Below are 15,257 nucleotides of genomic sequence, written 5' to 3'. Positions count from 1 at the left end.
ATGCGCTATCTACTGCCTGCTCCCACTCCCTCTTCTGCAGCCCCAGTTTTAGGGGAATATCATGGGGCAGGAAGAACATGTCAGGGAAAGTGAAGATGTGGCTTAAGTGCACTGTTCACTTCAGCCACTCTGTGGCACAGAAAAGCCTCTTGGGAAACCACTGCAGAATGGGTTAAATTATGAGTCTTACCCAGGGGTACTCCAGATTACACTGGGCTAAAGAAGCCTCTAGCACCCACCAAACTCAAGAAGTGTGAAATGACTTTTCCCTACTCTCCATCAGGCTGCATCTCGACAGTGCAGCTCAGAATCGGGGCCTGAAACTCCCAGGAATACAATGCCCTCCAACAGCATGGTACGGCACTTCGTAGGACAGAGTACTGCTTTCAGAACCACCAATACTCTTTCCGGCAGCAGTCCTTTCTAGGAATTTTGAAACCGTTGTACATTTATGAAAAAAGGCAAGACAGTTTTAAGGAGAATGAAACATTTACCTTTTGGTTAATCTGTGACTGTTGTGAGCGGACATACACTTCCCAGCAAGCACTGTAAAAACTCTTTGCTAAACCAAGGCCTCGATGCAACTGTTGTACAATTAGTGTAGCAGCATGAACCAAAGATGATAATGACAACACAGAACCTGAAAAGGCACTGAATATTAGTATCAGCCAACCATTTTTGTAGAACATACCAGATGCTTTAATTTGTCAACACACTGCCCTCTAACCACACTCACCTGCTAGGAGCATGCACTATTATTCTATAGTGCCTTGTAGCAGGGCATACAATATCAATGAATTATGCCCCCAGGTGAGGTAGGTAAATAAATATCCCCATTTTACAAGTGGAGAAAATGAGACCAACAGACTTTAAAGGGAACACCACCAACTTAAAAATCACTTTTGCCTGTGAATGATTTTATCTGTTATAAGTAACACCTAAAATTACAGTATCTGAAACAGTAGAGAAACATCTATTTTTTCCTAGTTATTCAATGCATTAGCACTTTGTGTACAGTCCGTTTCCCTATCTTTGCTATATGGTCACACTCAGTTTCCCATATGTCTATCATGCACCAACATGGGAAAAGAATCTTTAAAATGTGATTGTAAAAACCACAAAAGTATGCTAACTGAATTAATTCCAGCCTAGAGTGAAGGTAAATATAATTCATTCTTTATTAAATTATACTCATAGTTCTTATAAAATCAATCTGTAGACAGCATTGACAAAGGAGACAGATGTGCTACAGACATGACATACTGATCATGCTGCAGGAAATTTAAAGCAGTACAAAGGACCACCACAGCACTTTAGACTTTACCTTTACCATAGGGCTTGAGTGGTACACAGGCCCTGGTGTAAGTCTTCTCTCCTGTGTTGATTTTCAACCAGAATAGGTTCATTGTCATTCACGGCCCTCCACCCCCCCCACCAGCTGTGGACTCTTGCACAGCTCATACCAAATGTAAAGAGAAATTGTAAGTGTGTGCTGGGTTCTCTTCAACTTTATCATTCAGGCCTAGTCCTTGAAGAAATGAAAGAAAAAACCTAATTATATTAAAAGCTTCTGCCTTTCTACTTCAACTGGACATAACGCATATTGGAAAGACCAAAATACTTCAGTCTAAACATTCAGTGTCAAGTCTAGGGCCACACAAGATATATAATGTCCAAATAGGGAGTATTTATCAAACTATTAAGAGGGCTTGTCTCACCTGCTATAGTCTCTTTAGTTTCTGAATGTACAGCCATAAGCGCATCACATACACTATCTCCCAGTAAGCCCAGTCCATGCAGCAACATCTTCACATCCAGATTGTCCAATAAATTCCCATCACTTTCCCCAGGAATGTAAATTTCAATCCCACGGTTCCTCATGGCTCTGGATATTTCCCCATGAAAAGGATCCATTGAAAGGAAAAGCCTATTAAATATTCAGAACAGATTAATAAAATAATTAAGATCTCATAGATTCATAGACTTAAGGTCAGAAGAGACCATCATGATCATCTAGTCTGACCTCCTGCACATTGCACGCCACAAATCCTCACCCCTAACCTCTGGCTGAGTTACTGAAGTCCTCAAATCATGATTTAAAAACTTCAAGTTACAGAGAACACATCATGTAAATAAAGGGTTAAATAAAGGGTCAAAGGGTTAAATACAGAGGAAAGAGAGGTTACTGACCTTCCATAACCGGAGTTCTTTGAGATGCGCGATCCTTGTCTGTATTCCACAGTGGCTATGCACGCACTCCACATGCCTGAAACTGGAAGATTCTTGCTAGTAGTGCCCTTAGGTCTGCGCGTGTGTGCTTTGTCTTCGTACTCTGAACTCATAGACTTTAAGGCTCAGAGCTCTGTGTGGCTCAAAAGCTTGTCTCTCTCCCCAACAGAAGTTGGTCCAATAAAAGATATTACCTCACCCACCTTGGTGCTAAAGGGGACTTTTCTACATTTACGCAGATTTCTAGGGCTGTTAGAAACGTGAGCAAGGATAAAGTCAATTACACTGCCACCTGACAAGATATCCCTGTCAGAAGCCAATCGTCCATAAATGAAAAGATTGTTGAACCCTATTGACCGAAGTGTGCTGCCATTATCAAAAGCAGTTTTGTCACCTGGCCAAAGGGAAGTACCCTGTATTGATAGTGGTCTGTATCTATTATGAACCTCAGGAATCTCCTGTGGGAGGGAAGGATGTCTATGTGGAAACAGACTGCATTCATGTTGAGAGCTGGGAACCATTCATTTCTATTTAGAGACAAGGTGAACCAGAGTGAACCATTTTGAATCTTAATTTCTGGATAAAGACACTGAGGTGATGGAAGTTTAAGATGGGCCCCTCCTCTCATTTTCTTGGGGATCAGGAAGTATTTGGTATAGAATCCCTATCCCTGGTGCTAAGGTGGTACACATTCTACACTGAACTAGAGAGTGTTCTTCTTGTAAAAGTATCCTCTTGTGAGAGTGGTCCCTGAAAAGAGACATGGAGGGGGGTTTTGAAGGGAGAGGGTAAAGGAACTCTATAGCATATTCAAAATGGATGGCATTAACAGACATCTTTCTGATATTGTTTGTCATGTCTGGAGAAACTAGGCGAGCCAGCCACCACATTAAATCTTGGTGATGGGAGAACATGGCTTCTGGGTCAGTTCGCAGCTCTGGGAGGTCCCGTCAAAAATATTTCTTGCCTGATAGCTGAGGATGGGAAGAGGAGAATTCTGCTTGGGTTTTTGCACCCTATGTCTCTTTCATGGTGGTATGTACCCTCTTTGATGGTAGAAGGATTGAGCTGGTGATCTAGGTTTATATGGTTCCATGCTGTACTTCCTCCTGGGAGCGGAGGTGTAAATACCCAGGGAATGTAGGGTTGACCATGAGTCTTTTAGCAAGTGTAATGACTCGTCAGTCTTTTGGATGATTAAGTTGTCCCTTTCACAGTGGCCTTCATTTCTCTAGGGTACCATGAGGAGTGAAGCCAGGAGTCCTGTCGCATCACAATGACCATTGCCATTGATAGAACATCTATATCAGCCATGTCTACTGCCGCCTGGAGGGATGATCTAGCCACCAGCCTATCTTCTTCAATGAGGCCCTGGAATTCTGTCTTTATAAGGCATCTTGTCTCTAAATTCTACAAAGTGAAATAGCTGACAAAGTCACACATAGCTAATTATCAAGCAACAATAACAATATGATTTTGCAAGCTTGTTGATGCGAGGAACTTCTCTTCCAGAAGGCCCAGGCATTTTGCTACTTTGTCCAAAGGGGAATCTGTTTTACTGTACACCTTTCTCTAGCAGAGTGCATCACCAAGGAGCTCAGAGCAGGAAGAGTAAACAACTTAGCTCCCTTACCTAGTACAAAGTATATTTTCTTTGCCCTGTTCAGCGTAAATGTGCATGTAGCTGGAATATACCACACCATGTTAGGTGGGCTCCAGGATTGCCTTGTTCACTGGGAGCGCCATCGTACTTGGTCCTGCACTCTGTAGAACGTTCAGAAGTTTATGGGATGACTCAGATGTCTTCCAGGGGGATCTGGAGCTTCTCAGCAACCTTCTTCATAGCTCCTGGTGTAGGAGCAATGATCTCATCAGGGGAGGGATATGATATACCTGAAGGGACCATCAGATCTGGTTCCTCTTCCTCCATGGGTCCAGAGGGAGCTCAAGTTGGTCTCCGGGAACAGAGGGATGGTCTGACTCTGTACTAGACTGTACAATCTTAGGGTAATGTATACAGTTCCCATAGTCCCTAATATGGCCAGTGTGAAGCGCTGTTGAGGTTCCCAAGACACTGGGTCCCAAGTGTCCTAGGGAGGATATTCTGCTTTATGGGACAGTGGAGGAACCCAGGAGGTTCTGGATCTTGCATCCAGGCGTACCTCCCTCACTGGTAGTGATAATGGTCCTTCCTCAATATCAGAAGCTTCTGACGAGAACATAGGGTTGTCTCTTAATGGCAGTGCCCTCTGTACTGTTGGTGTCTTGCTGGTAGATGGCAGGGGCAAAGAAATTCGTCACAATAATCCCGCACCAGCAGTGTTACAACTACACTGGTGAGGATCAGTTTCAAAACGATGCGAGAGAGTGGATCAGGTTGGACTGCAATATCCTTAGTCACAGTATCTCTCTCCGGGGGCGTGGAGGGTGTCTGTGTGTCTCCCAGTTCCCATGGAGCTGGTATGGGAAGTCCCTTGGAAGTTTTGCCTTCTGACTGTGAATGTGATGTTATCAATGGTGCTCACTCTGTGTGGGGCTTTTCTTGCTGGTGCTTCTAATGGTGGAGGATGTCTGGGCTCATGATGCTTTCTTTGCTTGGTACCACTGGTGAGATGGTGGCAGTCAGTACTGACACTGACGTGATCTGTGCCCTGGTCTACACTTACCTGGCGATTTGGCGGCAGTCGATGGGAGTTATGCAAGTTACGCAGAGGAGCTTGAGTAACTCTCATCGACTGCTGTGCTTCCCTTCTGCGCAGCGTCTTCACTGCACTGCGCCACTTGAGGGGGTGGTTTACCAGCATCGACTTCTGGATCAATTGAATGGGTCTTCACTGACTGCTCAATAGATCCAGAAAGGTCGATCTGACGGCGGCAACTTTGCCATCGGCAGTATAGACATATCCTTGGTCTTCTGAACTCGAGAGTCATTACCATGGATCTTTGGGGATCTGCATGTGACGATTCAGATGACTTAGAACGAGTTGGGGAGAAGAATTTTCTTAGAGAAGAATTTAGAGAGGGACTTATCTCTAGAATGTAGAGTGCTTCTCTTCAGTAGCAGAGTCCTTAGCTCTATGTGAAACGGTTTGACTCCCCACCTTGGCACCTCCTGCTGGCTATCTGGGGAATTAGATCTCAGCTAGGCAGATGCCCCTCCCTGCTGTGTCTCGCCCTCCGTTCTGTCTCCACTGGACCCTCCTTCTCGTGACTCGGCCCTCCGGCTGAGCCACAATCGGTGTCACCCTCTTTCCGGGGGATTCTGCAGTCCGTTCTTGCCACTTCCCACTGTGGCCACCACAGTCCTGCCGCCACTCCTATGAAGGTGTGTGTGGCAGCCTTGCACTGCGTCTTCCCCAGCACTTCAATGGATTTCCCTGGGCCACTTCCACGCAGCCCCAGTACCTTCTTCACCCTTGCTTCAGGGCATTTGGCTCTGCTGAGCCCCAGCAGCCAGCCACTGCTCTGTCCAGGATGCTGACAGTCCTCCTGCTTCAAGCTCCTGGAAGTCACTCCTTGCTCTGCTCTGCAGCTCCCTTTTATACCAGCCTCTTGGGCGCTGCTGGCTGCCATGCAGTCCCTTCCTATTAGCTATTTTTCATGCAGCCTCCCCAGGGGCCCTCTTAACCCTTTCCTGGCTAATGCAGGGAAGACACCCTGCCATGCTCTACTTTTACTCACCCTTGTACCAGAAGCCATGGTACCAAGATGTGCGCTCCTCAGTGCCTCTGCCCAATGTGGAGGGGAGGGTCTGCCCATCCTGGGTAAGACCGAGGTCTCATCGCAAGCTCGATAAGGCATTTTTTGAGCTTCAACTCTCATGCCTGATGGGTCCAGCTAGGGAAGACGCAGAAGATAAAGCACTTGGTGGTGACGTGGTCCTCTCCCAAGTAGTGCAGGCACCTCTAGCAGTTGTTGCTGACGGGAAAGGCTCTCAGGCAGAAGATGCAGTTCTTGAATTTCAGTACTCTGGGCACAGCTCAATGTCCACACTAGGAAGAAGGGGGAGCTGTAGGGTGGAGAGGAAAACTCGAAGGGGAAAAACAGACTCCCCAGCCCATAACTAACTATACTAAAACTATCTAATAAGATACAGTTTTGAACTATTTACAGGTAAAGTCAAAGGAAGAGTTTTGGAGACACTGGAGTGTTCCATATCACACCATGTAATGGTAAGTAGATGGTCAGTCCGTGCTGTCCCTTATAGACTTGGTTCAGAACACAAGGAGAGACAGTTCTCAGGTGTGGACCAAATGGACATTACTAACAAGAACCTTCCAGTCTCAGGCGCATGCATACTCACAGTGGAATACACACAGGGACCAGCACTCAAAAAAAACTTACTCGGGTCACTGAACTCTTCAATGTGAGTTCAGTTTATGTAAATACATCTTAGCATTAGGGCACAAATTTAAATAAACTTCCCTTTCAAGTTATTTGGATCAATTATATAAAGCACCCTCTGCCTCTATTCTGCTATTTTGATGATATGCAGACAGCAAGAGGTGTTAAACCCATGCAGTGACACAGTTCTAGTCAGCTAAGACCCAAGAACACAGGCAAAACCTCCTGTGGCCCATATGTAATTTATATTCACTAAATTGACTCAAGTTCTGCCCTTTTTAAATGGTGGCATATAACGAAAGGTTCCCCCCTCCCTCTAATCAGGAATTTTTGCAGCAGAAGGCTATTTAGATGTGAAGAGATTCTGAAGGACAGCAGAAAGCCATCTAATTGTAATAATGTTGGGTTACCATGTGCCCTTACAGCATTTAAATTGTCACATTTTTCAGTCACGCTGAGTATTTAAGAACAGAATTTGTGTACCCTGTGAGTAGTTGGGTATGGCTATTATGGCAACTGGCATGATTACATGGGCACAGAGACCATGACTGCTCCTTTCCTTGGAGAAATGGGGTTGAAGCACAGTCCCATTTTCCATCAGTAAAGATCTTACAGGAAAAGGTTCATCTCACACACTGACTCATTTGCCCATCCCTCCCTCGAGGAAACACCTGGGAAATGAAGGAGAGGAAGAAAAGGGCTTTATAGTTTAATTAATCTCCATTAGAGCAGAGCATGTGTGGCTTGCTTGTATTCCAGTTTCTCAAACAATATGGAAAAGAATTGATGAAAGGGTCTTACAATGCCCTAAAGTTTTGAGATATTCACAAAGGCATTTTAATCATCTCCTTTCCCTCCACTTTGAGACATGATCTTTCCCCATCAGTGCATTTCGCAACAGTTTTAAATGAAACAATGCATGTTAATAAAAATAACAATTTTCAACTTTTTTTCTTTTCCAACATCCAGGGCTGGACTAATGCCACTTAATGTATTATGCAACTCTCTAAGAGGGAAAAACATCAAGATAAGCACATTTTATATCACACTGTAGAAGAGCTCAAAAATGATTCTGCTGTGCTACATACAGAGAAACCAAAAGTCATTATCTCCCATATTATTTCACAGAAAATAAGGGGATGGGACTAGGGAGAGCACTGGTTAAAAGGTCCCATCTCCACCTCCCCAAAACTCTCTACTCAAGATCTTGGTTATTATAGGTATATTATCTTAGGTCAAGCATATAGTGTCCTGATACAAAAGTTACTAAACTAGCAGTATTCAGTAGTCATGACCTGTTCTACTTTGGTCTGGAAAAGCAGGAGAGAATCGATCTATCTTAGGTACTTACATGGCCTCCATTACTATAGCATCTGAGCATCTCACAGTCTTTACAATGCTTATTCTCACAACACTCCTTGAGGTTTGGAAGTGCCATTTTTCAGATGGAGAACCAAGGCACAGAGAGACTAAGTGATTTGCTCCAGGTCACATTGTCTCTAGTGGAGCAGGAATTTCCCAGGTTGGCACCTTAACCAATGCACCATTCTTCTGTCCTGTCTGGACAGACACAGGCCATGCCGTGCATGGCGACCTGAACAGTGTCTGCCTGCAATACCATAAGCCTGGCTATCACCAGTGTAATTTGTTTCTCAATCAAAGCCCAACAAAAATAGAAAGTAACTTCAAAGAAGTATGGAAACTAAGCACCTGAAGTTTGGATGAGGGGCTACAGAAGGGGTGGTGCCATCTATCACACCTCTCTCACTCATGGTAAGGACTCCCCCAGATTCGAGTAGAGCATTCAGGCGGTCCAGCACTGACGGACTACATTCAAAAGAAAGTTTACATGAGTTGCAAGTCATCTTTCATCATCAATCCCCCAGTTAATCAAAATACCATAATTCAAAAATGAAGAGCTGAAGTGATAATCAAAGCAGTCGGAAAAGGCCACACACAGTATCTACTTCTAAGCATTTTAAGATGGAAGAGAGTCTTCCTTTCACTGTTAGCTGTTAGTAACTATAAGGTAATTTATGCTATCAGACTAACATTTTCAGCTTTAGAAAATGTTTAAGACAGACTAATGGGCCAAGTGAACAAGGGAGGTAGAGAAAGATTTATTCACTGAAGAAATGAAATTACTGTGTGCTCTTACTTGCAGAAGTTCACATTGTCCATTAAAAGCCAGTCCCCAGACTGCAACGCCTGAACCAACATTCCATCAACCCATTCAAAAGTGCCATGACTGTTACCATCCACAGACTGAAGAAGCTGCAGCCTGAAATGCCGAAATTCTTCCATCAGTCTCGAAAACTCTGAAACAGAACACATCATACAGTCACTGCTTCTACTACTCAAGAGACCACCTTTCTTTCAAGTGGAGTGACAAGCTAGTAGTTTACTTAGTAAGTAAATGAGCCACTGCTGGATTTCACACTTCCTCCACATGAGAGAACTATGCAACTTAGGCCCCTATGCTACTGGATCCATGTGCTCAAGATCTGCATGGGTGCAGGGACTTGCCAGGGTGGATACAGTTGCAGGCTTGGGAATTTAAAGAGTCTACTACATCTAAGACTGGAGACAGGGCTGTTAGATAGTCATGCTGCATCTTTATTAAATGCTGAAAAAGGCAACTGATAGGATCTAATGAGAAATGCATCGCCCTCCTGAAATTGATGAAAATGTGTCCACTTTATATTCCAGACATTAACTGTAAGAACAAACATCCCCAAGGTCCCCTTTTCAGAGCGGCAAGTCAACAAGGATGCCAATCAGCTCCATAACCATTTCCTTTAGCTTTGGAACATTAAGCCTTTAGAATTGGAAAAGACAGACTGGGGAAAATCTGTGGAGAGGAAGATCAAAAAATAATGCAATAATATTCTACTATCAAAATCAAGACGCTGATATCAATACAACTGCTATAGAACAACTCTCAATTTGGCCATGTAATTGGTTATAAAGTTGAACTGGGAGGATTTGTCACAATTTAATCAAGCATTTGTTTGTTACATGAACTTATTTTACCTGCCATGAACTCCACCCACACCAAGCTGAAGTGCTGGGGCTCTCGACTATCAGCTCTTTGAGGCACGAACTGTCTCTCATTATGTATTTGTAAAATATTCAGCACAACAAGACTGTGATTCTGGCTGCTGAGCAGTACCACAGTACATTTGTATAATAAAATAAATTGGAAGAAACCACTGATAGAACCTTTTAAAAAGATGAACTGTGTGTTGCATATACAGTTTCATAGTAGCATCAGAGATAACCAGTGAAAAACCAGGAATCATTCTCAACATTTCGTTAGATCTATAATTTGCCACAGAGACTTCTATACCGAGAATATTCATTTTCAGTGCTTTGCTTTCAAATAAGCTCTGTACATACCTGCCTTTGAGTAAGAATTTATTTTGTTGTTTAGTCGCTGGATAAGTGCAAGTATTCCCTCTAGTTTGTTCACCAGTTCAGTTGTGACATTTCTACTCCCATCACCCAGAGATTTGGGTTTGAAGTTAAGGATGAAACTGCTCCAAGCACGCAATACAACTTCAGCATCATCTGGACAGATTTCAGTAAGAAGGAGACTGTCCCTTACTAGCGTACTCACAGCACTCTCCACTTTCTCTAGCAGGCACTGCCATGGCCGAATGATGTCAACCTGCAACATTAAGGGATTACTATATCCAGACAGCCACAGTACATAGGATTGTATTTAGTGTTTTAACTCTAATGTCACAACTGGATTGGCTATTATATGTGGTTAGATAAAATAACTCCCACCCCCAAAAATAACATTTACCTGTTCAAATCCACCTAAGAGTTCAGTTGTATCCATAGCACTGTTCATTGCCATAACCTTTAATCGATGACCTGTCAGGTGGGCCAAGAGTTCAACAAGGCTGGTCTTCCCAACAGCTGCAGGACCCACCAATATTACCATCCAGCCCATATGCACACATTTCATTATGGACTCAAGGGACTGCAAGGAATGATGTAAAAGAGACAGATGTCTGCGAGGGGGAGGAATATAGTTGCCACGAGAGAGAACTGAGTAGCCAATCTAAAAAGAATTAATAAAAACACGTAAGTATGTTGTTGGAGACAGAGAAAGGGAAGAAAGAGAAAATGCAAGCTCAAGTTTAGGATAAGAAAAAAAAAATCACCTTTTATCTTACCTGAACATTATAAGGAGTGATGTGAAACTGTCTGGTTCCCCTATATGGATTAGAATTCTGGCCAAAAATGTCCTTAAATATGGAAATGACCTAAAATAGTCAAAACAAAGGCTAAAAAGATGAATCCGCCTAGATTTCTACAGTGTGGGAATTATGTTTTATTTCCACAGAAATTTTCACTGTCAGCTGCCCCAAAGCACTTTACCAACTTATACACAGTTTATCCAAAGGGATAATTTCATCCAACAACGAAATGCAGCAACTGTTTAACAGCACACATCAACAACTCCACAAGTCCTTCAGACTTAGCAAACCATGGCTTCCTACCACAGAACATGAAACACAATAAGCAGAAATTGTATACTACCAGTACCTCTTTTCTTTAACTGAGTATTGGCAAATAAGCCAGTCAGTAATCTTCTGAAATAGCATATAGAAAGAGACAATGCAGATCAAAGGAGGAGGAAAGAATGAAACACAAGGGAAAAATGATCAAGCAGCTATTTGGCACACGATGGTCTTATGGTTTGATTAATTTTCAGTCTAGGGTTTTTTTGGTTTAAAACTGTAGTGAGCCAAATGAAGGGAGCATTAGATGATGCATGAGAGCAGGAGGAGTCATAGTGGTGGAAAGCTAACCAAAATAAATGAGTTTTAGTGGGAACAAAGTAAGAAATTGAGTTTGCTTGGCTACTAAACAAGGGCAGATGTTTCAAGCCTGGGGAATGGCATGAAGAAAGGCACTGTCAAGTGCGAGAAGACAAAGGGTTAAATAAAGCCAAAGAAGCTGGCAGAACCTAGTACAGAAGGGTGGTGGGTAGGTTGTGACAAAATGTGAATAGGGGGGTGATGCTGTATAACACATGCACATTAAAGATAATGGGTTTGAAGAATGCAGAATGAAATAGGATGCCAGTGGGGAAAAAACCAAAAAACAAAAGATCTTGCAACATTAAGAAAGTAGATTACACTACTCATTCTCCCTCCCACAGCTGTCTACCAGTTGCTACTCAATTCCTAGATCCTTCCACACACCATTACTAATTCTCTTCCCCAACTCACAAGACTTAGTACCCACCCACAGATGAAGTTCATGTCATTCTATAGGAACGTGTAAGGTATTTTTGCAGAAATACTGATATTTAATAGATGACTTGAGAAAGGTTTTGTACTGTTTTGTCCTTGTACAAGTCCTTTGCTGCTGCACTCCTCTAGGTTTATATGAGCTTTATTGTATTTCTTATACGAATAGCTTTAGAAACAATAGGTAATTCAAAAGGAAAATAGGAATGAAGACTGTCTGAAAATTTTCTTTAATGAGCAACAGTAATTTCTACAGGAAAACCGTCAAATATCTTCACATTTACAAAGGTATTACTGGAAACATTTCATAACAGTCAAGGGACAGGGAGCAAGGATATACAGCTCACCTTCTCTTTGTCTTCTCTGGTTCTCATTCTTTCACCATAGACCAAAAATACATGTTGCCCTGGATCATAGCATCCTGGTGACTGGTCAACAAGTATCAGCTGGCACCAGCGGAAAAGATCACGCAGGTTAAATTCCCAGGGACCTCCTTTCTGTCCCCACTTCTTTTGAGCCATAACCTCTTGATCAATCTGGAGAAAGAAGCAGTTCAGAATCCTTTTACTCCACTCATATATGCAGTCATCTTAAAAACATTTTTAAAAGCCTGCTGGACCTCTGCCATGAGGCTCTGCTCACCCAACGTAGAGAGTATTGTCAAGAGGAGTTAAGAACCCTGCTCACATCACTTTTGCAGTCAGGAGCCATCTGGGATCTACTGCCACCAGATTCAGCCCATCCAACATGAAGTTGTCTCTTATCTCCTAACACCTTAACATCTTAAATGTTGTATGAACTCACTTTTCTCTTGCAGTCTGCCAATATTCTTTCAGTGAGACCCCTACTACATAATAATTCTACATAAGGCATAATAATTCTACATAATTAGTCTTGAAAGGATTAATTTTTACCAGTAATGTCAGTAAACATCAATTTCACACACACAAACCAACGAAAAATATTTCCATCAATAACCAAAATAAATGATAGGCAAAGAAAGAAAAATGCTGCCTGAGGACATATTAAAGTTTGATTTAAGGATATTTACTCTGTATATTTTAATATGCATTGTTGACAATTTGTGTTTTAACTGTTATAAAGGTTTAACTTTTGAATCTCAACATTTACTGTCATCAACTAATTATCGTATAACTAATCAATTGCCCCATAACTTATCTCAACTGTGAAAATTTGATAAAAATAATGCTTCAAATCTATAATTTTGTACAACTCTGAAAGTTTAAAATCAATAAAAATTGAAAAAGTGCTTAAAATAAACATCAATATTATGTCAAAATTATAAAAAACTAAAAATTGAATTCAGCCAAGCCCACATATTATATACATTCTTTCATTTCTTCATACTTTTCTTGGCTTTATACACACTTATTGTTATGAAAGAAAAGCTTAATAGCTTTTCTTAAGATAATCAAGATAAAAGCTAATCAAAGTTTAGAAGCAACTTGATAAGCATGCCAGAAATCTGATCTTTGTTTGTAGACCAGTCCAACCCCAATGACTCATTGGAGGGGATTTTTTCGGCAATAAAAGTCTTTGAAATTAGGCTCATTTGAATTAAACTTTTACAATGTACTGGGAATTTAGAAAAAGTAAGTTTGATAAAGTTTAAAACACTAATGTGCAGAACAACAGTCCTTAAGCCCTAACCAGAGCACTTCTACATTTTGAGGCACCATAAATTAGAAGCTATTGAAACCCTACTAAAATATACCAAATTTTCAATGTTGGTTATCTCTGTATTTATTGCTGTAAAGTATTTGTCCTTAAAGGTCTTCTCTTTTGATTGCAACTGATCATCTTCTAAATGTACTAAAAAAGCCTGCATGCTTGTAAAAGCCTCTACTGCTCAAAATACTTCCATTTCTATTTTTACTAGTTTATAGTCCCTTTCACAGCACCCCATGATAAATAATGGAGTTAGGTCCAGAAAACAAAATGTAACTCAGTTTTGTAAAAACAAAGATTCAATTTTCCCTAATATTTTTAGAATAACCCAAACTCAGTGAAAACAAGTATTTTTCAAATTGCCATCAACATTGTCTCCCCAAAACTGCTCTCTATTCTTTTTAGACTTCTCACTCACTCTGCCTACTTCAGACAACTGTTTGCATCCATACAAATCTGAACAGTGAACATATTTTACCTTGTTATTGAAAGTAACCATTTTAGCAATAATATTTTTGTCGATGGCAGGAAATAGGGTATTCCCAATGAACTCCATATCTGCAACTGACAGTGGATCAACATATACCTGCAGGATAAAGAACACATGGAGGAATTTATAGTGTTCATGTAAGTTTATATCATTAGAAGGCCACACAAAGGGATCATAGGCATAGCCTGAAATGAATGCATGACTTGCCTGTGTAAATCTATTAAGAAAGGACTTGGGCAGACCCTTTCTTCCGCCTCCTTGTTTGTACGGATTCTGGCATCCAAAGATCTTCGTCTTCTTATGTTGCACATGAAAACTCATCCCTAATTCTGGGATGTAAATCTCGGCTCGATGGTCAAAGCAGGCATTTAGCCCTTCTAATACAGACTGGGAAGCCAGATTCAACTATTTGAAAAAAAAAAAAGAAGATAAAATAATGCTTCTCAAAAGAGTACTTCCCATGGCCTCCACTTTAGTAGGCCGTAATTTAAACAGAGAAGTGATTCAACTTTCCTTGCCTGTCCAAAACATGTCCAAACACCATTATACATAACTATCCACAGCTAATAAGTTCCACATTATGACACTGCAGTAGTGGTAAGATAAGGTTTTTCTGTTCTATTTAAATTCTTCTACTATACCATCACCAAGGTATCTGAGCATCATTGCATTATAAATCTCTATTTTCAAGCATTCATTTTTCCTTTTGAACTATTTTCATGCTACTCCTAATCCACAAATTAAATGTTTCGTCAAATTAAGAAAGTCAGCTGAGATATTTATGTTACACAAGTGCTTTAAAATTGTGTTTCGCACAACAGAGTAAATTACAGAACTTGCATTCAGAATTTAAGGGTTACACTTTCAAGAATGCTAAAGCAACTTAGGAGAATACGTCCATTTTCAAAAGTGACTGGAGGCAATTAGGACCTTAAGTCTCAAGGTCAGTGGAGTTAGGAGCCTAAGGCTTGGTCTACACTTACCTCGGTGAGACGGTGGCAGTCGACAGGAGTTACGCAACTACGCAGAAAACTTGCGTAACTCCCATCAACTGCTGTGCTTCTCTTCTGTGAGCTGTCTTCACTGCACTGCGCCAACGGGAACTGCGTTCCCGTCAACGCAGCGCTATGCCACTTGCAGGGATGGATTGATAGCGTCAACTTCTGGATCGACCGAGTGGGTCTTCACCAACCGCTCAGTCGATCCAGATAAGTCAATCTGACGGCGGCGACTTT

At 41.6% G+C, this 15,257-nt stretch overlaps 1 protein-coding gene across 2 annotated transcripts in view; it reads right to left on the bottom strand.

Moving 5' to 3' along the window:
• Window positions 1–15,257, bottom strand: part of MDN1 (midasin AAA ATPase 1) — a 147,414-nt gene that overhangs the window by 63,152 nt on the left and 69,005 nt on the right. For both annotated transcript variants that reach the window (XM_067530039.1, XM_067530040.1), the window contains 10 exons: window positions 14,230–14,427; window positions 14,011–14,118; window positions 12,191–12,379; window positions 10,761–10,850; window positions 10,385–10,645; window positions 9,973–10,243; window positions 8,732–8,891; window positions 8,284–8,400; window positions 1,719–1,927; window positions 495–640 (listed from right to left, as the gene is read on the bottom strand). In XM_067530039.1, coding sequence (XP_067386140.1) covers window positions 495–640; window positions 1,719–1,927; window positions 8,284–8,400; window positions 8,732–8,891; window positions 9,973–10,243; window positions 10,385–10,645; window positions 10,761–10,850; window positions 12,191–12,379; window positions 14,011–14,118; window positions 14,230–14,427 — 1,749 coding nt within the window. The remainder of the gene's footprint in view (window positions 1–494; window positions 641–1,718; window positions 1,928–8,283; window positions 8,401–8,731; window positions 8,892–9,972; window positions 10,244–10,384; window positions 10,646–10,760; window positions 10,851–12,190; window positions 12,380–14,010; window positions 14,119–14,229; window positions 14,428–15,257) is intronic.

The sequence above is a fragment of the Emydura macquarii genome, unplaced genomic scaffold (genome assembly GCF_026122565.2).
Source record: "Emydura macquarii macquarii isolate MOO-44397 ecotype Brisbane River unplaced genomic scaffold, CSIRO-AGI_Emac_v2 contig_3019, whole genome shotgun sequence".
Classification (NCBI taxonomy): domain Eukaryota; kingdom Metazoa; phylum Chordata; order Testudines; family Chelidae; genus Emydura; species Emydura macquarii.
Note: the sequence above shows the minus strand (reverse complement) of the source record. Positions and strands in the feature narration are given on the sequence as shown.